At 41.9% G+C, this 25,443-nt stretch overlaps 1 protein-coding gene across 11 annotated transcripts in view; it reads left to right on the top strand.

Annotated features, from left to right (window-relative positions):
• Positions 1–25,443, top strand: part of GAPVD1 (GTPase activating protein and VPS9 domains 1) — a 120,900-nt gene that overhangs the window by 78,232 nt on the left and 17,225 nt on the right. For 6 of the 11 annotated variants that reach the window (XM_040322996.1, XM_040322997.1, XM_040323000.1 and 3 more), the window contains 10 exons: positions 925–1,065; positions 1,184–1,318; positions 1,416–1,535; positions 9,220–9,369; positions 12,017–12,378; positions 13,041–13,128; positions 17,192–17,269; positions 17,360–17,476; positions 20,496–20,622; positions 21,597–21,706. In XM_040322996.1, coding sequence (XP_040178930.1) covers positions 925–1,065; positions 1,184–1,318; positions 1,416–1,535; positions 9,220–9,369; positions 12,017–12,378; positions 13,041–13,128; positions 17,192–17,269; positions 17,360–17,476; positions 20,496–20,622; positions 21,597–21,706 — 1,428 coding nt within the window. The remainder of the gene's footprint in view (positions 1–924; positions 1,066–1,183; positions 1,319–1,415; positions 1,536–9,219; positions 9,370–12,016; positions 12,379–13,040; positions 13,129–17,191; positions 17,270–17,359; positions 17,477–20,495; positions 20,623–21,596; positions 21,707–25,443) is intronic. The other 5 variants (XM_040323001.1, XM_040323007.1, XM_040323005.1 and 2 more) reach the window with 3 other exon arrangements.

A 25,443-nucleotide genomic window follows, 5' to 3' on the forward strand; every position in this document is an offset into this window, starting at 1 on the left:
CTCCTCTTATCAAATCTCCCTACATAAATTTTACAAACGTTTTTAGAAAGTTCACGTAGTGTTAGATTTTCTCTTCCTGAACGTGACACGGGGAGATGCCTATTATGTAAACAAGGCATTTCCCTGTTATGCCTAGTGACATGACAGGGATCTACTGCTCCCTGTGATCGGGTGCAGTGATCGCTGTCATGTTACTGGTAGCCCACCCCCCCTCAGTTAGAATCATTCCCTAGGACACACTTAACCCATTGACCGCCCTCTAGTGTTTAACCCCTACCCTGCCAGTGGCATTTATACAGTAATCAGTGCATTTTTATAGCGCAGAGCGCTGTAAAATTTTCAATGGTCCCAAAAATGTGTCCGATGTGCCGGCCATAATGTTGCAGTCCTGATAAAAATTGTAGATCACTGCCATTACTAGTACAAAAATAATAATACCTAAATCTATCCCCTATTTTGTAGGCGCTATAAAGTTTACTCAAACCAATCCATATACGCTTATTGCAAAATTTAAACAGAAATATGTATTTTTTTTTTTTTTTTTTCAAAATTGTCGCTATTTTTCTGTTTATAGCGCAAAAAATAAAAACCACAGAGGCGATCAAATGCCACCAAAAGAAAGCTCTATTTCTGGGAAAAAAGGACATCAATTTTATTTTGGTACATCGTCGCCTGACAGCGCGATTGTCGGTTAAAGCGACGCAGTGCTGAATCGCAAAAAGTGCTCTAGTAAGGAAGGGGGTAAATCCTTCCGAGGGTGAAATGGTTAAAGGAACAGGACCCCCACCCCCCTTTTTTTTGTGTAACAAACACTTTAAGGGTTGTCACCCCAGGACAGTAAGTGTGTTACTGGCAGGATCATTAAAAATGGAAATGCTGCTCCTAGGTTGCACTGACCCTGTGTTTTCATTGTTGTGTTTTTAGGTGCAGCTGCAGAGAACATGCTTGGCAGTCTGCTTTGTCTCCCAGGCTCTGGCTCTTTACTGCTTGACCCATGCACAGGCTCCACGATTTCAGAAACCACCAGTGAAGCATGGAGTGTAGAGGTGCTTCCCAGTGATTCTGGTGAGATGCAATGCCAAGCTATTATTTTAATGAATCGTTCATGTGTTCCTTGTATGTTAAGCTACAACTGTTCATAAAGAGCAGCAACACCTTGATGACATAAGTGGTTTTTCCTTAGAAGCACCTGACTTGAAGCAGGAAGAGAGGCTGCAAGAGCTGGAAAGCTGTTCTGGCCTGGGCAGTACATCAGATGACACGGAGGTGAGAGAGGTCAGCTCAAGGCCCAGCACCCCAGGACTGAGCGTTGTGTCAGGTACTGATCAGTTCTAGTTTATTTTCTTTGACTTATCTTTTCAACTTCAGACTTTTCATGTGACTTCAGAAACCAAAATTACCTTTCCTTATTTCAGGTATCAGTGCCACGTCAGAGGACATACCCAACAAGATTGAAGACGTTCGTTCGGAATGTAGTTCTGACTTCGGAGGAAAGGATTCGGTAACAAGTCCTGAAGTAGAGGACTGTGTTCATAGTAAGTAGTGGGATGGAGATGTCTCTGAATATAGTGGCAGTTTTTTCAAAGTAGAGCTCCAGGCAAACCTCTAAATGCGTAATTGAAATACATTTTATTTATTTTAAGTATTTGCCGTTTTGGAGAGCCGTACTTGTGATACACACAGTAGCCCGGATTCCGAAAGAGATACGACGGCGTATCTCCTGATACGCCGTCGTATCTGATTGCGCTCCGTCGTATCTATGCGACTGATTCATAGAATCAATTGCGCATAAATATCCCTAAGATCCGCCAGGGGTAAGTGTCTTACACCGTCGGATCTTAGGCTGCATATTTACGCTAGCCGCTAGGTGGCGCTTCCGTATGTTTTACGCAAGGAATATGCAAATTAAGATTTACGCTGATTCAGAAACGAACGACCGCCCGTCGCTTTTTTTTTAGGTCGTTTGCGTTCAGGCTTTTTCCGTCGTAAAGTTACCCCTGCTATATGAGGGGTATGTGCGGCGTATCCTATGTTAAGTATGGCTGTCGTTTCCGCGACGAATTTGGAAAATTTTACGTTGTTTGCGTAGGTCGTTCGAATACGGCTGGACGTAATTTACGTTCACGTCGAAACCAATGACGTCCTTGCGACGTCATTTAGGGCAATGCACACGTTACGCCGGCCGGACAGATATGCTCAGGTATCTGAATCCGGCCCACTTATTTTAGTTAGTAAGATCTCTCTGCTGCTTCTTGGTCAGTTTTATATCCTCCTAGGTCAACTCGTAAAACACGGGGGGCTAATTCAGTGTTTATATTGGAAGACAAGTTGCATTATGAAGAAACACTGTTGCCTATCTTTGCAGTGCGGACATGGGTGTGGCATGAATTATCATGATCAGATTTCAAAAGCTGTGTACTAACGATCAGATTACCATACCATCGCTTTGAAAGCAGTATTTTTCATACGATTTTAGGCTCCGTTCAGACCGTCGCTGACACTTGTTCTGGCAGCAGGCTCCCTTTTGTTATTGTGCCTGCCTCTGCCCCAGGCTGCGTGTGGGCAGGCTAAAGAAGTGGATGCAGACAGGCTTTCTTTGTCAAAATGTACGGCACTTACACCTACATTAGCATGATCCTCAATACTAACTCCCAATGCAATCTTATAAAGAAACGTGCCATAAAATGAAATAAAAGGGATTAGGTGATATAAAAAAAGCCTCCTTTCTTATTGATGCATGCAGGCAGTCAATAGAGGTAGATTCAAAGGCTGCACGGACAGGGCTGAATGTAGCCGCATGTCAAAATTTGACAGGATCTGCGCACCTGCTTCTGCCATGGCGGGTTCCTCCAAATGAGCCCCCATAGTAAACCGCTTTCTATGAGGGCACACAGTGCATGCCCGCTCCTGAGCTGTGTGTGTTTATGGAGCAGCACTTTATTGACAAATATTGCGGGGCTTAGCCCCGTCCCCACCACCTCCTCACTGCATTTGATTGACCGCAGCAGAAGCCAATGGCTTTTGCTGCTAGAGTCCCTGTGTGAAAAGGGAGGGAGTGAGAAGAGATGAAGCCATGCACAGCACCTGATCAGTTTACACCGGGAAAGGGAAGGGCAAAAAAATAAAACGTTTCTTTTAAAAATAAATCCTTTACAAACATGTCATACATACCTGCTGTGTGCAGTGGTTTTGCACAGAGCAGCCCTGATCCCCCTTTTCTCGTGTCCCCTTCTGGCGTTCTGGGCTCCTCCCCCTTATCGAGTGCCCCCATAGCAAGTGACTTGCTATGGGAGAACTTGTGCATGCTCACTCCAAATGTGTCTCTCTCTGTCCATAAGACACAGCGTGGCACAGCCCCTGTCCCCCTGCTTCTCACTGGCTGGGGTAGACCGCATCGGGAGCCAATCGATTCCCCTGCTTCCTCTCAGCCAATGAGGAGGCAGAAACACGGGAGAGCAGCCGCTTTCATGCACATTGCTGGATCGGGCTCAGGTAACTAACTATAAGGGAGGGCCGAAGAGGGAGCTGAACACTGAAGGTCTTTTGTCTACATGCATAGAATGCTTGAAGGTTAAAATACATTCAGCCCTTAGAACCACTTTAATGCAAGAAATGTATCGAGGAAAAAAACATTTTGGCTTTAGAACCACTTTAGTAAAATCTCCATGTTTTGGGGAATGATGGCATTTGGATGCAGTCATCCTTTCTGAAAAGTGGCATTTAAATTCATGACCTCCAAATTAGAAGCACATACAGTGTATAGCTATAGCAATATTTGGACTGACTGGCACATATACTGTTCTTGGGTGATGGCTTGTTGGTGACAGCAAGCAAAATGAATGAATGCCAGTGCATCAAAGTCAGATGCAGAAGGCCTTCTTCATTATGCAGGAGTGTTAGATGAAACAAACCTTTATACTTCAGCCTTTTTACTTCAGAAGAACCTTAAAACTAATTGTAAAGTCTTGAACCCCTGCTAATTGGTGGTCAGTAAGAAAAATGCCCCTTACACTGGTGGTCAGTGAGAAGAATGCAACCCTCATGGCCCGTACACACGATCATAAAATCGTAGGCATAATACCGCTTTCAAAGCGGTCATATGATAATCTGATCGTTCGTAGATGGCTTTCGAAAGCCGATCACAGCAGTTCATCTGATATCTGATGGGACAAACACGAACATTTTTCTCATGCCATACCAGATTTTACGGTTTAAATTTAATCAGTACAGTTGTCGCTCGAAAATATGATACAAATACACTACAACACAATACATCACTTCTGCATTTTTATTCTGTTGTATGAGAATTTTCATCACTTTAGTAAACTCTTTATTTTCCATATGAGCCTAGCAAGTACCATCATTCGTCCGATAATCTCATGGTGTATACCAGGCATTACAGTGGTGGTCAGAATGCAATCCCTACAGATGGCTAAAAAATAATAATCGACTTTGTGCTACTGGCTATGCCTAGTAAGTATGAGCTCAGGCGTGTTCGCCCGCCAGGAAGTTGGCACTGCGGATCGCTTAGACATTTCCCCTGATCCACAGCTGCAGAGATCGGGAAATGCCTCACTGCTTGTGATTAGCGCTGTGCAGTGCCAACTTCCTGGCGGGCTCTGCACATGCGGTTGCGAACACGCCTGAGCTAATGCCTAGTGACATTGACCCCAGAAATACGTAGGTACCATCAAATAAGAGGTCCATCAGCCACAGATCAAGGAACCCTGGATGAGAATGCCTGTTGTAGATGGTTTCAATTGAGCTGTTGATCTTGGTACACTCTTTAACCACTTGCTGACGGCCGTACGACTTTGTACGGCCTCAGCGCGGCTCCCAATCTCTAACAGGCCGTCTTTTTACGGCCGCCCCTTTGCACGTTCCCTGCGCGCGCTCCCGAGCGCGCAGCGGGGAACTGCTGTGCTGGCCGTGTCCCTTGGACACAGCCAGTCACAGATCGCCGTGAACGGCCAATCGGAGCCGCCGTTTCCTAGGCGATCTGTGCGGCCAATGAGAGATGATCTCATATGTTTACATATGAGATCATCTCTCATTCCCGGCTCTCGCAGACAGCGGTGCTGTCAGGGGAGAGAGGAGACGGATCTGTGTCTCTTGTACATAGAGACACAGATCGGTCACCCCCCTTCCCCCACAGTTGGAACACTAATTAGGGTACACATTTAACCCCTTCCTCACCCCCTAGTGTTAACCCCTTCCCTGCCAGTCACATTTATACAGTAATTAGTGCATATTTATAGCACTGGTGCAGTATAAATGTGAATGGCGCCAAAAATGTGTCAAAAGTGTCCGATGTGTCCGCCATAACGTCGCAGTCCCAATAAAAATCGCAGCTCGCCGCCATTACTAGTAAAAAAAAAAAAATAATAATAATTCTGTCCCTTATTTTGTAGGCGCTATAACTTTTGCGCAAACCAGTCGCTTATTGCGATTTTTTTTTTTACTAAAAATATGTAGAATACGTATCGGCCTAGACTGAGGAAAAAAAAAAACGTAAAAAAAAAATTGAGATATTTATTAAAGCAACAAGTAAAAAAATGTTTGTTTTTTTTTTCAAAATTGTCGCTCTATTTTTGTTTATAGCGCAAAAAATAAAAACCGCAGAGGTGATCAAATACCAACAAAAGAAAGCTCTATTTGTGGGGGGAAAAGGACGTTAATTTTGTTTGGGAGCCACGTCGCACGACCGCGCAATTGTCGGTTAAAGCGACGCAGTGCCGAATCGCAAAAAGTCCTCTGGTCAGGAAGGGGTTTAAGTGCCCAGTAAGGAAGTGGTTAAATCAAATTTACTGAAAAGTCTTCACACCTACTGGGAATTAAAAGGGGGGGTCATTGTATCTGAAAACTTCCTACCCCCTAGAAAGTATAGGAAGCCCCTCTAACCACCCAGGGTTCCCTTTTAAAGCCTGTTTACTTGGACCTTAGAAAGTAAACAAATTGTAGGATGTAAAAAAAATAAAAATAACTTGGTACTATTGCTAGACACTGTTTGAAAGTATAAAGGTCAGCACTGAATAAAAAGTATAAAAGGATTCTTTTGGGAAACAGAAATAGTTTTACTGCCATTATAGTACTGATTTGATAGATTATATATATATATATATATATATATATATATATATATATATATATATATATATATATATAATATATATATATATAATATATATATATAATATATATGAGATTAGGGCTGCGGAAATAAACGATTAATCGGTCGATTAATCGTTAATTTCTTTGATCGATTAAAAAAAATTTGATCGAGGAAGATCCGCGGAGTGAGCTCCGCGGTCTCGCCCATAGGAAAGGCCGCGGCTTCGGCCTAGCTCCGGAGCCGCGGCCATCTTGGTCCACCCGGCGGCAGCTGAGTAGCGGCGCGCTGACGTCATCATCACTCGCCTGCCTGCTTATATCATCTTCCCTTGCGCACCGCACGTGTCCATCAGCTACTCTGCGGAGGGTCTGCCTGCCTGATGTATAGTCAGGTAAGAGTGGACAACCATACTGTGTGTGGTAACATTATGGGGGCAGATGTATATATTCCTGGAGTATGGGGGCAGATGCTTAATTTATACTTATGAGCCGGTGTATGTGTATTCTTGCAGTATGGGGACAGATGTGGATATTAATGCATGGGGGGAGATGTGGATATTAAAACATGGGGGCAGATGTGGATATTAAAACATGGGGGCAGATGTGGATATTACAGCATGGGGGCAGATGCTGTAATATACACATCTTCCCCCATGCTTTAATATACACATCTGCCCCCATACTGCAAGAATATACACATCTGCCCCCATACTGCAAGAATATACACATCTGCCCCCATGCTGTAATGTACACATGGGGGCAGATGTGTATATTGCAGCATGGGGGCAGATGTGTATATTACAGTATGGGGGGCAGATGTGTATATTCTTGCAGCATGGGGGCAGATGTGTATATTCTTGCAGCATGGGGGCAGATGTGTATATTCTTGCAGCATGGGGGCAGATGTGTATATTACAGTATGGGGGGCAGATGTGTATATTCTTGCAGTATGGGGGGGGGAAGATGTGGATATTACAGTATGGGGGCGGGAGATGTGGATATTGCGGTATGGGGGGGGAAGTCATGGATTGTGGAAACCAACTAGTGACGAGTGATTGTATATTGTGTATACCACATTTACCAGTGGCTAATGCAGAGTTGCAATGCAAGGAGATCAGCTAAAAGTAGTTGTATCTGTATGTGCGTTAATTAATCGAAATTAGTCGATTAATCGATTAAAAAAAAACGATTAATCGAACACAAAAATTTTAATCAGTAACAGCCCTAATATATATATATATATATATATATATATATATATATATATATATATATATATATATATATATATATATATATATATATATATATATATATATATATATATATATATATATATATATATATATATATATATAGTATAGACCAAAAGTTTGGACACACCTTCTCATTCAAAGAGTTTTCTTTATTTTCATGACTATGAAAATTGTAGATTCACACTGAAGGCATCAAAACTATGAATTAACACATGTGGAATTATACATAACAAAAAAGTGTGAAACAACTGAAAATATATTTCATATTCTAGGTTCTTCAAAGTAGCCACCTTTTGCTTTGATTACTGCTTGGCACACTCTTGGCATTCTCTTGATGAGCTTCAAGAGGTAGTCACCTGGCGCAGCACCCCATCACTCTCCTTCTTGGTCAAATAGCCTGGAGGTGTGTTTGGGGTTATTGTCCTGTTGAAAAAGAAATGTTGGGTCCAATTAAACGCAAACCGGATGGAATAGCATGCCGCTGCAAGACGCTGTGGTAGCCATGCTGGTTCAGTATGCCTTCAATGTTGATTAAATCCCCAACAGTGTCACCAGCAAAGCACCCCCACACCATCACACCTCCTCCTCCATGCTTCACGGTGAGAACCAGGCATGTAGAGTCCATCCGTTCACCTTTTCTGCGTCGCACAAAGACACGGGGGTTGGAACCAAAGATCTCAAGTTTGGACTCATCAGACCAAAGCACAGATTTCCACTGGTCTAATGTCCATCCCTTGTGTTCTTTAGCCCAAACAAGTCTCTTCTGCTTGTTGCCTTTCTTTAGCAGTGGTTTCCTAGCAGATATTCTACCATGAAGGCCTGATTTACACAGTCTCCTCTTACCAGTTCTAGAGATGTGTCTGCTGCAAAAGGTGGCTACATTGAAGAACCTAGAACAGGGATCCTCAAACTACAGCCCTCCAGTTGTTGCGGAACTACACATCCCATGAGGCATTGTAAAACTCTGACATTTACAGCCATGACTAGGCATGATGGGAATTGTAGTTCTGCAACAGCTGGAGGGCCGTAGTTTGAGGATCCCTGACCTAGAATATGAAATGTATTTTCAGTTGTTTCACACTTTTTTGTTATCTATAATTCCACATGTGTTAATTCATAGTTTTGATGCCTTCAGTGTGAATCTACAATTTTCATAGTCATGAAAATAAAGAAAATTCTTTGAATGAGAAGGTGTGTCCAAACTTTGGTCTGTACTGTATATGTGTGTATATATGTGTGTGTGTGTATGTGTATATATATATATATATATATATATATATATATATATATATATATATATATATATATATATATACATACATACATACATACATACATACATACATACATACATACATACATACATACATACATACATACATATATACACACCACTGTGTAGTCCATGGAACAAGGACACTCTCCTTTCCTTGTGGTTTTGCCAGTTATAAGAGCATATAGGATCTATGCTCCAGGATTGACAGTAATGGAAGGCCATGTAAGCAATAATCGCAAAGTGTAAGGGGGTTATAGTGATTTGGGGTTCGTATTCAGGACTAGAAATGTTCTTGGTTTTAGAATGCTTTGCAAATGCTTTCTTGGGGATACGCCCATGTATTTTTTTTTTTTTTTTTTTTTTTTTAAATGAAGGTTTTTCTGTAAAAAATATAGGGCTTAAAACTTGGTAAAATTGAATGTTAAAACTGTTGGTTTCCTTTTTAGATGAATGCTGCTAAAAAACAAACACAAAAAACATCTTTGGCGGCAGTGGTAACCCTCTGCTAACTTCTGTACTTGAATGCCCCTGTACTAAACTACTATTATTTTCCTTCTTTTTTTTTTTGCATTTTAGTTCCTCAACCAAGTGCACCAGAAGGCCACAGCCAAAAAAAGACAAGTAATATGCCTTGTTTATTTCCAGGCGTACATCATGGTTTAGCACAATCCCAAACCGAGTCTTTGTTGGCCATGTTTGACCCATTGGCTCCAGCATCTAATGAAGGTAATTCTTTGTATTTTGTTCTTGTGTAAAAATTAGAAAGAAAAACAATTGTTCTTAAAGGGTAGATAAGCTAATGTGACCCTCCAATTTATAGGAGAGCCCTCAAACAATATCTGTTGATATGATAGATGAGTGGGGAGTGGCGACAGGGCTGTAGGCACCATGTGCACAGGCTGGATCCTAAACGCACCCCTGGGCGCAAAGGAGACGTAATAGGATTCACACAAAAGCCGAAACACTAATGTTTAAGAATAATTCAAATTTAAAGCTGAATTGCAGGTATAGATATTTTATACGTGGCTATGTTGGTCCAAACTGGACCAATGTAAATCTGTACAGTGGATATAAAAAGTCTGTTACAATGTCAGGTTTCTGTGATGTAAAAAATTAGACAAAGATCAATCTTTTCAGAAACTTTTCCCACCTTTTTTAAATGTGACTTATAAACTGTACAACTCAGTTCAACAACAAACCGAAATCTTTTAGGTGGAGGGAAGTAAAAAATAACTAAAATCTGGTTTCATAAGTGTGCACACCCTTACAATAATACTTTGTTGAAGCGCCTTTTGATTTTATTACAGCACTCCGTCTTTTTGGGTTTGAGTCTATCAGCATGGCCCATCTTGACTTGGCAATATTTGCCCACTCTTCTTTACAAAAAAAACTACAAATCTGTCGGATTGTGAGCACATCTCCTGTGCACAGCCCTCTTCAGATCACCCCAAAGATTTTCAATCACATTCAGGTCTGGGCTCTGCCTGGGCCATTCCAAAACTGTAATCTTCTTCTGGTGAAGTCATTCCGTTGTTGATTTGGATGTATGCTTTGGGTCATTTTCATGCTGAAAGATGAAGTTCCTCTTCATGTTCAGCTTTCTAGCAGAAGTCTGAAGGTTTTGTGCCAATATTGACTGGTATTTGGAACTTCATTATTCTCTCTACCTTGACTGAGGCCCGTGTTCCAGCTAAAAGAATAACAGCCCCACAGCATGATGCTGCCACCACCATGCTTCACAGTGGGTATGGTGTTTTTTTGGTGAGGTGCAGAGTTTCTGCGCCAAACATATCTTTTGGAATTTATGGCTAAAAAGTTCAACCTTCGTTTCATAAGACCATAACACATATTCCCACATGCTTTTGGGAGACTTCAGATGTGTTTTTGCAAATTTAAGTAGGGCTTGGAGGTTTTTCTTAGTAAAAAAAAAAAAGGCTTCCGTCTTACCACTCTACCCCATATGGAAAATTGGAAAGAAACTGCGCTAAATACTAAACAAGAAAGAAAAACTGCAATGAAATCAGTCTATTTAATCCGAGAGCTGCGATTACCATGTAAACAATAGATACAAAAAACAAACCGTGAGAAAAATATAAATCACGCCTCTAAACCGTGTGAAACAAATGTTTGAATCACAATACTATGTGATATATATTGATATAAATCATAAACTATGTGGTATATGATAGTATATATAAATCACTAATATACCAAAAAACAAGAGAGGTTGATGGCCACTAGAGGGCACTATATAGCACTCGCAAGGACTTTTGGAGCGGTCCTGCTGGCGCACCGCTTTAGTGTGAAAGCCCTAGGGCAGGGCAGGAGTTTTTCAGGCGGTATTTGGGTGCTATTTTTACCGCTAAAACACCTGAAAAACTCAGTGTGAAAGGGGTCTAAGGCCTCATTGTACACTGCTGCTGGTAAATGGATGTTTAGGAGCAGTTGGCTGTTTTTTTTTTCCAGCTGCCCCTGAACTCTCCTCTTATCGGAGTACACAGGGTCGTTTTATAGACAGTTGAGTTTAGAAGCTTTTTTTTTTTTTGGAACGCAAAAAAAATGCGTTTAGGTTGGATGTTCCGAGGCATTTGAAAAAGCCAAATGCCTGTAACGGCTTGTAAATGTGGTAACTCACGTTTAGCCGTGTTTCGTTTACAGGCCTTTTTCATTTTTATTCCATTTGAAATAATATATATATATATATATATATATATATATATATATATATATATATATATATATATATATATATATATATATATATATATATATATATATATATATATATATATACTTCTTAATGCAAATGCAGCAAAACAGAAGTTTTAAACGCGGTTACTATCATCTTAAATAATTCAGGAGAGGTTGTAAAAACGTCTCGTGTACATGAAGCCTTGTAGTGTATCTGAACCCAAGATAAAACCATATCTCATGTTGCAGCTTATTGGTCCTTCGATATGGTGGCCGAATTTGTGTTTTTTATTTCTTCTCTAATATAGTCTGGTAATCCTTCCAGTAACACTGTTCTCAGGTGATGGCACTCACTCGCTGTAGTGTTTCTGTAGAGGAGCTGCATTGTCACTATGGCATTGGAAAACGCCTCCCTCTATTATTTTCATATTGCGAGAAGGTGGTCTGTAGTCCAGAGTTGAACAGAGCAGGGCTGAAAACATGGCTTGAATTAATGCTGCAGCGTTTCTGAATTTCTGGCATGATCAATAGGCATTTCTTTGCACTTATAGAACAGATATAACACTTTCATTAGTGTGTGTGACTGAGGGGGGGGGGGGGGGGGAATAAGAGAAGTTGATTAGAGTTTACATACAGAAAAGCAAGTCTGGCTCTCATTAATGTTTATTTTTCCCCTTTTCAGTGGTGCGGCCAAAAGTCCACTATGCTCGCCCTTCACATCCACCTCCAGATCCCCCCATTCAGGAAGGAACAACAGGAGGAAATGAGGCCCGGTTGCCTACATTTGGTTCCCACGTTTTTGTTCCCATGGACTCTGATGCTTATAGACAGAGACACTCTTGCCCAGACAGATTGGTGCGGAGCCGCAGCTCAGACATTGCAACGTCTATCCGACGGCCAATGAGTGATCCTGGGTGGGCACGCCGAATAGGAAATGAAGAAAGGGAGCTGCCACCTGGTGTTGCAGGTTTAGGAGCAACAGCAGCCATGAATGTCTCACAGTCATCATCGTCCTCACCAAGCAAGGACTCCTCAAGAGGAGAGGTTTGTCACCCGCATCGATAAACGTTTTTTTTTTCCTATACAGATGTCTTAAAGCGGAGGCTCACCCAAAAATCAACTTTCTGCCATTAGATTCAGCATACTGCTGACATCTGCAGTATGCTGTTTTTTTTTTTTTTGTACTTATCGTTTTATCAGCCGTTGTTATCCGGCTCCGAGCGGGGATTCCTTCCGGGTATAGGCATTGACGGGCTGCTAAAGTGCGTCACGCCTTCCGAAAATACCCGAGTGACACTCGGGTGTTTACGGCGCCTGTGCAGTCAGCTCTACACGGCAGGCGCTGTATAGCGCCGTAAACACCTGAGTGTCACTTCGGGTATTTTCGGAAGGCGTGACACGCTTTAGCAGCCCGTCAATCAAATCCGCTTGGCTTAGGAACGCCTATTCCCCGCAGAAATCCCCGCTCGGAGCCGGATAACAACGGCTGATAAAACGAAGTACAAAAAGAAAAAAAACGGCATACTGCAGATGTCAGCAGTATGCTGGATCTAATGGCAGAAAGTTGATTTTTGGGTGAACCTCCGCTTTAAATGAAAATGTGTTTATCTGAAGGTGGATGGTATTCAATATGTGGAAGGCAAATCATGTTCCTAACCAGTATTGTAAAATGTACCTTTTAAAATCTCTAATTTTAATATTTTCAGCCAGAAGAAAGAAAGGACAGTGATGATGAACGCTCAGACCGCAACAGACCATGGTGGAGGAAGCGCTTTGTGTCTGCAATGCCAAAAGGTACCGAAGAAGTTATTTAAAGGGCAACTCCACTTTCGTGGGGAAAAAAAAAATCAAACGAAGAAGAACAAATAATATAGCGTGTACAATTGTGACACAAGTCGTATTGTAATTGAATGTTCTAAAAAATGATCGTTCCTTTTCAAATCTGCAGCCGCTGTAATTTTCTGTAAGTGCATTGCTTTATGGCGACCTGGAGTACTTCTGTACACAATGTGTACGGATTTACCCCCCAGAAACATCATTTACAGCTTGGGTGATTGGCTCACCAATTTTCCCAGACGTCTGCCCAAGATACAAGTCGGATTTCAGGCATCCCTTGCAACAAAAATGTAATTTTTGGTGAGATACTCACAATAGGAACACGTCTAAAGGGATGCAGGCCCAGCAGGTTTCCTCATTAGTGCTCTGCAGGTCTCATAGCTGATTATGAAACCATTCCCATTAGACCTACTCAGAACAGAGGCACAGAGGAACAAACAGGGATTTCTTCAGAATAACAAAAGGTAGGAATCCGCAACAAAGGTTGTTATAATCCTTGTACATAGATCAGCCAGAGGGAAAGTATTTTATTTTTTTCTGGAGTTGCGCTTTATATTATGCTCTTAGATTTTTTGCTTAATATCTCCATCACTTCTGTGGTGCTCTACATACAAGATGGCTATGAATGCAGCCCAACACAAATCATAAGCTTACTTAAAGCGGAGGTTCACCCTCAAACTTAACTTTATAGCAATCATGTCTGCATCCTTATAACATGCCTCTAGCGTTGTCTTTTTTTTTTCCTATCTGAACCCTTACCTGTCTTCAGCCTCACTTCCGGTCTTCTTCCCTGCGGGGAGTGGGCGTGTCGCTCCTTTTCCCCGCCGAGGCGTAATTGGAAGCTGTGCGCAAGGTCTCCTGGGAGTGACGTTTCAACACTCACAGAAGACCATCCAAAATAGCTAGGCTCATATTTTGGCGCTAGCTCGAGTGTCACGTGACGCGGGAAGCTGGTCACATGACTTGCAAAGCGCATCATGTGACTAGGAATCCAGGAAGTGTTTGCTGGTGGGATTCAAAATGCCCACAAGCAAGATGGAAAAGGCCAGGACTATTTTTTATAAGGTATTCTTTTTTGCAAAAACGAAGCGGACGGACGTACGAGCGGCTAGCAGTTGAGTAGTAGCCTGCTAGCTATATTACCATGCATTGGAGATTAAAAAAAAAAAAATGCAAAACCCGCGGAAACCTCTGCTTTAAAGCCGAGTTTCACTGAGAAGTGGAACTTCGGCTTATCCGTCTCCTCCCTCCGGTTCATATTAGGCATCGAAGATCGGCTGGGGCGTCCTGTTTGGCTTTAAAACAGGAAGTGAAGTTAAATCTCCCCAATGGGATTTCAAAGGTTTACCCTCCCTTACTCTATCCAAGTTTGGCCTTTAAAAATTTAGAATTTTTGAAAAATTTACAGCGTCTCTTAACTGGGGTTTTAAGTTTTATCTTGGCAAGGTAAAATATCCCACTCTTCACAGTCGTGCCTTATTCATGTCATTAGTTTTCAGCAGCACCTCTATTTGTTGGCAACTATTTTCAATGATGAAGCACACGAAGAGCAAAGTTAGAGCCAAAACATCTGATGAGCACCTTGAGAATTGCTACTACATCCATCGAACCAGAAATATTACACTAGTTTTATGTTGCTCTCTTTTATTTTTATAATAAAAAAAGAAAAATTGCAAAAGAAAAAATGTATTACTCAAATGGGTACGTTATCTATATAAGGATCGTATACTTGTGATCTGCCCCACTTTTTCTGCTTCGAAAGCTATCCTTATTGTTGGTGTGTATTATGTGTGGCTCAAGACAATTCCTCTTCCAATGTGGCACAGAACGGGCAAAAGATTGGACACCCCTGGTGTAGAGGAGGTTCTAGTGGCTAAAAAGGCTAAGGCAATAGGTGTTATACCCCCCCCCCCCCCCCCACCAGCTTTATACACTGGTCAGCGCTTGCAGCCATTGGATGAAATTACTGTTCAAACCTTTAAACAGAATTCGGCATCTGTTGCTAAGACAGTGGTATACATGTATCAAAAGTCGCCCAGTTCCTGCTGAACCAGCCAACTTTTTGGCATATGTGTACCGGGCTTTAGAGACGTAAAACAGATGTCGACGGATGTCAGCGGATGACCGATTTACATCCGATCCGCTGACATCAGTTTTTTACCCAAATATACCACAAAGCAGCATGTGAAACACAATGCATGCTGGGGAAGAGCAAAGTCTCATGGAAGATTAGATAAAAAAAAGGATGAAAAACGGATGAGAAACTGAATGTAAAACTGATGTTCGCGGACATGAAAACAGATGTCAAAATTGAAATCTGCGTCTGTTTTTCATCCAAAAAAAAGGAATGGAACCAAAAGAAAAAAAGGAATGTCCGTGTGAAAGGGCCCTTGATATAATATAATAAAGATTTGCAATCTGTGTACAAATTGTGTAAACTTTACACAGCATCCCAATTTTTGGGGAATTTTCCACCTGAAAAATAAAGGTTTTATTTCTGAAAAATCAGCACTTGCTATATGTATTCAATGTACAGGTGAAACTCTAAAAATGTGACTATCATGCAAAATTTAAAGCGGTTGTAAACCCGCATATAATTATTTTTATTTTTTTTACACCTGCAAGAAAAAAGCCATAATGAGCTAGTATGCACCGCATATTAGCTCATTATGAAATACTTACCTCGGAACGAGGTAGGGAACTTACCTGGTCCACGCCGAGCCAAGAGTGTCTTCCGGGTATCGCCGCTGTGATTGGCGGCGATGACGTCACTCCCGCGCATGCGCGCGGGAGATTTCCTTTCCGGCATGGGTGGGCTGGGCCGGCCCTTCAGCCGTGGATCCCCCCTGCGCATTGCAAGGGGAATATCTCCTAAACCGTACAGGTTTAGGAGATATTCTTTATACCTACAGGTAAGCCTTATTATAGGCTTACCTGTAGGCAAAAGTAAAAAAAGCGGGTTTACAACCACTTTAATTTATTTCACTAATGCAACTTAAAGCGGAGCTCCACCCTAAAGTGGAACTCCCGCTAATTGGATCCCTCCCCCCTCCAGTGTCACATTTGACACCTTTCAGGGGGAGGGGGGTGCGGATACCTGTCTAAAGACAGGTATTTGCACCCACTTCCGGCCACAGTCTGCGGGCAGGATGTCACCTAAGTCCCGGGTCACCGCAGCCGTCTACCAGGAGATATTGGAGCACTTCATGCTTCCTTGTGCAGGCGAGCTCTATGGGGATGCTGACTTCACTTTCCAGCAGGACTTGGCACCTGACCACACTGCCAAAAGCACCAAAACCTGGTTCAATGACTGTGGGATTACTGTGCCAGCAAACTCGCCTGACCTGAACCCCATAGAGAATCTGTGGGGCATTGCCAAGAGAAAGACATGAGACCGAACCATGCAGAAGAGCTGAAGGCCGCTATTGAAGCATCCTGGGTCTTCCATAACACCTCAGCAGTGCCACGGCCTGATCGCTTCCATGCCACGCCGCATTGAGGCAGTAATTGCTGCAAAAGGGGCGCAAACCAAAAATAGTGTACGATAGTGTTCTATGTACAATCCTTGTTTTATTGATTGCATATAATATTCTAATTTTCTGAGATTGTGGATTTGGGGTTTTCATGAGCTGCAAGTCATAATCATCACAATTATGACAAATCACGGCTTGAACTATCTCATATATTAGTTTCACTTTTTAAGTTGCATTAGTGAAATAAATTAACTTTTGCACGATATTCAAATTTTTCGAGTTTCACCTGTGTATCTTTTTTACAGCGTATGGTTGACCTAGAAATTACTTGGACTCTCCCAATAAATATTTTGGATACACGGTCTCTGTACTCATGCAGGGCAAAGTGATTGCCCATGCAGAGGCCTCTAGAAATGCAAGGTGACAGTGTCTCAGCTTGTGGCTTGACAAAAAGAAATCTGGATTGGTACATTATTGAACTGTCACCACTATCTCTATTAAGGCCAAGAATAGAAAATAATAATGTTGCTGTTTTCATGTTTTTTCAGCTCCTATCCCATTCAGGAAAAAGGAAAAACAAGAAAAGGAGAAGGATGATCTGGGGCCAGACAGATTCTCCATGCCAGGTACAGATTTAGTATCTTCATCTGCTCAGATTTTACTGTCAGTATTTAAGTCCTGTTAATAGTTGACAAATAATAATTTTTACTTTTCAGAAGATGCAGGGTCCAGGCTGGGTCCACATTCTCAAGCTGCAGAGGACATTCTCGATAAGTACAGGAATGCTATCAAAAGAACAAATGACGGAAATGCTGTATCTTACGAGGGAACAGGTAAAATTCATGCATACATAGGCTTTCTTCCTGCTTATTGTAAGGATAAACAGAATTATTCATAACCGCGCACTGGGGACAGTAAAACGGGTATCGGCTGCGCTCTTTTAGTCAAACTGAATGCAGATTCACAAAAATGAGTTTCGGTAATGCACGCTATGCATGTTTGTGCTTGTGGGACTATCTGTTTTTAATGGCACCACAACACACAAACACACTACTATGCATGCATTGTAGTACACTAAAGCAAAAAAGTGCAGGTATGTGTTTTCATATTTTTCTTTTTTTGGTTTGCACCGGTGCATTGGCATCCTATTCTAAATGAATTAAAGCAATGGGCTGCCAGAATGTAACTTGTATTTTATATACAACATAGCAGACAGGTGTGAATGAGAACGTATAGCATCTTTATCTTATCCCATCATTCTTAATGAAATATCTGCCTATTTGCAGGTTTACACTTAGACCCCTTTCACACTGGCGCTGCATTTGCGATAAAGCGCTGCTAGTTCTAGTTTTTTTTTTTTTTTTTTCGGTTTACATACCTGAGTATAGGTATTTCTACTCATGCAGGGCAAATACCTATACCCCGGCTTCCGGGTAGTGAATCCCGCGGGAGAGGGCGTTCCTATTCAGAGACTAAGTGACGTATGACAAAAGCTTCCCCCCCGGCGCAAAAGGCGCGTCACCAGTTTTCGAAAAAAGCCGAACATCGGTGCGCAGGCGCCGTATAGAGCCGACTCGTAGTTCGGCTTCTTTCGGAAACTGGTGACGCACATTATGCGCCGAGGGGGAAGCTTTTGTCATACGTCAATCACTTAGTCTCTGAATAGGAACGCCCGCTCCCTCGGGATTCACTACCCGGGGGTGGGATACCTATTCTACGGTATGTAAACCGAAAAAAAAAAAACAGCATACTGTACTTGTCGGCAGTATGCTGGATTGAATGGTATATACTTGTTTTTAGGGTGAACCTCCGCTTTTCGCGAGCCAGCGGGGTTGTTTGAACCCCAAAGACAGGGGTTACAAACTCCTGTGTTGCGCTTCCGAACCGCTTTTCAATCGCTTCAGAAGAGCTGACCATTTATTGAAATAGTCAGGGGCGTTTTGGGAGCACTGTATACAACGTTCCCATCCTGCCCCAAAGATGCTGCTTGCAGGACTTTTCTGAATGTCCCGCAAGTGCACCGCCCGGATGTGAAAGCACCCACTGCAGAGAATGGGAGGCAGTTTACAGGCGCTATTTCTAGTGCTAAAATGCCTGAAAACTGCCTCAATGTGAAACAGGTTCTTAAAGTGATGTTAAAGCCTTGTTTTTTTATTTAAAAATAACAAACATGTTACACTTACCTGCAGTTGGTTTTGCACAGAGCAGCCCAGATCCTCCTCTTCTCGGGTCACTTGCCGGCGCTCCTGCCCCCGCCGCAAGTGGCTTTCTATGTGGGCAGCCAAGCCGCTGCTCTGTGTACATTCAGACACGGCCACATCTCTGCCCCGCCCTCTCTCTCTCCTCACTAGCTCACTGACTTTGATAGCAGCGGGAGCCAATGGCCAATCGGGAGGGAGAGCCCCAGACAGCCGAGTGTCTTGTGCAACATCGCTGGATCAAGATGGGGCTCAGGTAAGTATTAGGGAGGCTGCTGCACACAGAAGGTTTTTTATCTTAATGCATAGAATGCAATACGATTAACCTTTTGCCTTTTAGAACCACTTTAAGTAACGGCTCGTCTTCTAAAGGTCCGTACACACGATAAGAACATTGTGCGATAATTTCCGAACGAGGAACAGTCTGTCTATTATCTGTTTGTATAGTGCCTTCGATGGCCAATTTCCAACTGTTAAGGCAAAAAAAAATGGTGCAAGCTAGAAAATATTTATCGTACGTGACTACAACGTCCAATTTTGTTATGTGTACAGTAATCATACTGGACATTTAGGTTACCTAATGATGTACACCTTAGTGGAAAATCAGACAATAGTTTGTCCAATTTACTTATAGTGTGTACTAGGCTTAACACTCTAACCTGGAATGGTTTCACTGCATTTTGGGATGGAGGCACACATCTGGATTATACAATATACATGTTGGAGGGTGTATTACAATTTAGTGAAGTCAAATGTTAATATGTGTAAAAATGAACAGCAGCGCACATTGGATCAGATTTGTTTTCTTTACATGGCTTTCTTTGTACGCCAGATGTATTACTGCACAGGTTTTTAATTATTTTTTTTTGGGTTGATTTTTTAATGAACGTTCTACCATCAAAAGAAATATACCTATATACCATATATACTTGAGTGTAAGCCAAGGTTTTTCGGCACATTTTTTTTTTGTGCTGAAAAATCCCCCCTCTGCATATACTCGAGTCTCCCTGCCTCACTGTGCCCATCTGCAGCCTCATGTACCTGATCTCCCGGCGCTGTGACATGAAGCCTAGTTGGCGGCCATTCAGTGTAACAAAGCCCCGCTTTCTCCTCGTCCGTGATAGGCTGAACACTGACTCACTGCTGGGAAACTGGATCGGTGTTCTGTCATGGACGAGGAGGCGGCAGGTCTTTGTTACACTGGCAGGCCGCCGACTAGACTGCATGTCACAGCGCCGGGAGATCAGGTACATGAGGCATGCAGATGGGCATTGTTGACCCTCTTTTTCCCACTAACAGTAGCTGCTGCATTTCTCACCCTAGGCTTATACTCAAGTCAACTTTTCCCATTTTTTTGTGGTAAAATTAGGTGCCTCGGCTTGTATTCGGTTCAGCTTATAGTCGAGTATATACGATGCCTATAAATTACTGAAAGATATCTGTAATGAATGCTCTAGATTTTTCTTGCACTCTGGTACTCATACGCAATTCAGCATTCTTGCACTCCCTAATTTCCAGATTTGTTACTGAAATCATCACAATGTTGTATCAAATAGTGTATTGTGTATGGGTAGTTTATTTTTGTTCTCTGTGGAAATTAATGGACATTTGATTTATTTTAGCTGCAGTTTGATTAGTGTATGCTTTGTTGCAGATGTAACGGGTTATGAAAGATTTCATGATCCTTCAAGGGAAGAAGCATTACCGAACATGACATCTGATGACCTCCCAGATTCTGCCAGTCAGACAGCTCCTCCTCCTGATTCTGCCTTCTCTTATAGGTATGTACGAGCCCTTGATGTCTCTTCAGATAAAGTGCAATCCGGAAAGAATTCACAGCACTTCACTTTTTCCACTTTTTTGTTATGTTACAGCCTTATTCAAAAATGGGCTAAATTCATTATTTTCCTCAATTCTAGACCCCATAATGACAACATGAAAGAAGTCGCAGTCTCGCTAAAAATCATTAATCACTGCCATTACTAGTAAAAACAATAAAAAAAAAATCCATAAATCTATCCCATAATTTGTAGATGCTAAAACTTTTGGTCTTAACTAATTAATATACCCTTATTGGGATTTTTGTTTACCCAAAACATGTAGCAGAATACAAATTGGGCTAAATTGATGAAGAAATTCTATTTTTAATTATTTTATTTTTGGATATGTTTCCTCCTCCGCAAAGCCCTGGATATCATATCCTTGCTATATAAATAAGAAATACTAAATTGGGAAGTAGTACCAGAGACAAATGCTCTCTTCTTTTTGTAATGATCATCATGTGTTGTTGTTTTTGATAAGTAGCTGCTCATTGTTAAACCCACCGTAGATGGATTGGATTTTAGCCGTTTCAGCAGGGACCAGCTGAAATTAGATCCACCTATGGGCAGGCTGGTTGTACCCAAGTCAATACAACCAGCCTGTTGTTTTTTTGTTTTTTTTACATGCGTTTACTACAGGTGGCTGTAGCCACCAGCAGTAGTCATTGTGCTGTGGCGGCTGGGAAGGCTCTCTGCTGGCAGAACACAAGAGCTGTGGGAGGATCCCCCCATTAACATTGTGTTGATGGGGGATTTGTAGGAAATAAAATCAAATCCTCTGGCTTGCCTTGGTGTTTCTTCTATGTGCCACAAAGCTGAAGAGGAGTTGCTCTGTGTAGTAGGAAGTTTGATGTTGGTGTGATATGTATGAAACGTCCTTACTATGGATTATACAGTACAGACCCAGATATTCACTAATCATTACCTTGTTATAGGGATGCAAAGAAGAAGTTGCGATTAGCATTGTGTTCTGCAGATTCAGTTGCTTTTCCAATGCTGTCCCACTCCACGCGTAATGGCCTGCCAGATCATACTGACCCAGAAGGTAAGTGAGTAGGTTTACAATACTGTATGTCTGTGAAGGTTCTCATTTATCCAGGTCCTGGTATAGCTAGTATTAGTCAGCTTGTTTTACAGCGTCACAGTATGGAAGAAGCTGTTTGGATAAGCAGAGAAATGCTTTCTGCATTACAGAACAAGTCCATCTGAATGTGGACAAATGCTACAAGCATTTGTATATCATTCATACACACAGATATATATGTATATCTGTGTGTATGACTGTGTGTCCCAAGCGTGTCACGATCCTACGGGGTAAAATGACCACACCAGCCAAGCAGACACTGGCTGGAAAAAGCGCCCAGAGGCGATTCAGTTCGCATGAGTAGCGCTATACAAGTCATTCATTCATTCACAAGCTGTACGAATTGTAGAACGATGATGGCAACCAGGCATGTGGGCACAATTCAGAAGGTTTTTTTTTTTTTTCCTCTCTAATTCATGAACACCCATGCTTCTGTCTTGCCATTTGTGATTGAACATACAGCGTGTGTGAACACCCTCCACCCTTGGGGTTTCCCTTTTTAAACCAGAACTATACTCACCTTGGCTCCTGCATGTGACGTCCCTGATCTTCCTGCCTGGTCGCTGACCTCTTCGGCCCGCTGACTTCCGGCTCTTGATCACCAGCTGCTTTCATTAGCCTGATGGGGGGTGTGGCATGCACAGGAGTTTGGTCATATTTGGCATTGCCAAATTTGTACAGTGAGCTGTGTGTGCGCGGCTTACTAGACGAGCAAATGGGTAACATAAATGCAGAAGAGACAAAGCCGTTTACAGTTGCTTGGAACAGGGAACCTAATTGGGCACTGTGGGCATGTTCTCATGTTTGTGTAGAACAGGGATAAGCAATTAGCGGACCTCCAGCTGTTGCCAAACTACAAGTCCCATCATGCCTCTGCCTCTGGGTGTCATGCTTGATGCTTTCAGAGTCTCGCTATGCCTCATGGGACTTGTAGTTTGGCAACATCTGGAGGTCTGCTAATTGCTTATCCCTGGTGTAGAATCTCTTCTTCTTTTTTTTTTTTAGATTTTTCGTAGATCTGCTCCTCTGCTGTTGCAAAACAGAATACATGTCCAACTTATTCAAATAGAAGAATAGCACTTGCACTGCCAACATCCGTAAATAATCCGTAAGAAAAAGCAAAAAATAGGGGAATGGTACCTAATCGGACTCTCAGCAGCACAGTAAACATAAGAGATGTGTAAAAAATATATAAATGTTTAATAGAAAACCACATATATAACATAGGATACAAGGACAGTACAATAATTAAAAATCATACATATGTGTACATATACATGATGAGAACCCGAATGCATCAACGCATTTCGCCTTGAGGGCTTCTTCAGGACGCAAATTCAGGAAAACAGTAATTGTAGAGACAAGAAAGGTATCTCGCTCTTACAAAAACGTTTCTTGGTTAGCATGTGGCCAAACCAGACACCCAATAGAGGAGGAAAAACGAGCCACGCAAAGAAGGTGCAATGCTGGACAAAGCAAAAACGGGGAGACAAACTGTAATTTCCAAATAGACGGTATAAACGTCACAAATAGAGAAAATGTATATACAGTGGGGATCGAAAGTTTGGGCACCCCAGGTAAAAATTTGTATTAACCACTTAAGCCCCGGACCAAAATGCAGGTAAAGGACCAGGCCCCTTTTTGCGATTCGGTACTGCGTCGTTTTAACTGACAATTGTGCGGTTGTGCGACGTGGCTCGCAAACAAAATTGGCGTCCTTTTTTTCTAACAAATAGAGCTTTCTTTTGGTGGTATTTGATCACCTCTGCGGTTTTTATTTTTTGCGCTATAAACAAAAATAGAGCGACAATTTTGAAAAACATGCAATATTTTTTACTTTTTGCTATAATAAATATCCCCCAAAAATATATAAACATTTTTTTTCCCTCAGTTTAGGATACGTATTCTTCTACATATTTTTGGTAAAAAAAATCGCAATAAGCGTTTATTGGTTGGTTTGCGCAAAATTTATAGCGTTTATAAAATAGGGGATAGTTTTATTGCATTTTTATAAAAAAAATTTTTTACTACTAATGGCGGCGATCAGCAATTTTTTTTCGTGACTGTGACATTATGGCGGACACTTCGCTCTCCCCGTTCAGTTCCGGGGACCGATCGCGGGACCCCAGCGGCGATCAGGTCCGCGGGTCTCGCGGTCCCGGAGCTTCGGACCGGGTCGCGGGCTCGCCCACAACTGGGTAGATGTAAAGGACGTAATAATAATTTCTCTGTTCGGAATGTGCCCTTTCTAACTCTGTACGCCGATTTGCAAATATCTCCTAGACCGTGCAGGTCTGGGAGATATTTCAAGTACCTACAGGTACGCCTTAATCTAGGCTTACCTGTAGGTTAAAGTGGTTGTAAAGGGTTTACAACCACTTTAAGGTAATGGTGAACAGGCACATGTTCAGTGTTGAATGCCGCATCAGCCTGCGTAGTACACGGAGTAGCGCGCACTGTGTACATCTCTCCGAAATGCGTCGCGAGCATGCCAGTGATGCTAGCACTGCGTCTGAACTCCTAACCATCGAGCTACAGCTGCGCTCCAACCCTCGGTTTGGCTCCACTCCACCGTAGCCGCATCCTGCTGGCCAGGACAGCCCTCATAAGAGGTTGCACAAGCTGCAGAATCAGTATACAGCCCCGACCGATGTAGCATTCAACAATGGTCTTGCAGGTGTCTGTTCGCCATTAACTAAATGTTAAGTTTTATTCTTCTTCTATCTATATTGAATGCTTACAGTCTACACTCAGAGGCACCTGTTTTTTTTTTTTTTTTTTGTTTGTTTGTTTCCCCGCATGTTTTGAGATTTGCTTCTACTTGCCTCACAAGGCTGGCCCTGACATAGTGGACCGTTTCCTTTCATACAGAGCTGGAAGCTTAAAGACTATGTTGATGATCTTTTGTTTTATTTAGATATTATTCTGGTTGCACCACTATCCATCTGTTTGTCTCCGATGGCAGAGTCTGACAGGGTGACCATGCAGGGGTACAGTTGGGAGATGGGGCAGAGCATTGTCACCCTCTAAAAGGAAGTGTCTGCACAATGATCTTTTATGGCCTCATCACCAGACTTCTCTTCTTAATGAAAGCTACAGATTTAAAGTTGAACTCCAGGCAAATCATTAAACAAACTGATTTGCAGGGGACCATGGTGTAGTCCAACAGACAGAACTGCATATTGTATTTGCAGTCCTTTGTTGCAGGAACTGTGTGTGTGTATGTGTGTGTGTATATATGTGTATATATATATATATATATATATATATATATATATATATATATATATATATGTGTGTATGTATGTATGTATGTGTGTGTGTGTGTGTGTGTGTGTGTGTGTGTGTGTGTGTGTGTATATATATGTGTGTGTGTGTGTGTATATGTATATATGTATATATATATATATATATATATATATATATATATATATATATATATATATATATATATATATATATACACACACACAGTACAGACCAAAAGTTTGGACACACCTTCTCATTCAAAGGGTTTTCTTTATTTTCATGACTATGAAAATTGTAGATTCACACTGAAGGCATCAAAACTATGAATTTACACATGTGGAATTATACATAACAAAAAAGTGTGAAACAACTGAAAATATATTTCATATTCTAGGTTCTTCAAAGTAGCCACCTCTTGCTTTGATTACTGCTTTGCACACTCTTGGCAT

The sequence above is a fragment of the Rana temporaria genome, chromosome 9 (assembly GCF_905171775.1).
Source record: "Rana temporaria chromosome 9, aRanTem1.1, whole genome shotgun sequence".
NCBI classification, from domain to species: domain Eukaryota; kingdom Metazoa; phylum Chordata; class Amphibia; order Anura; family Ranidae; genus Rana; species Rana temporaria.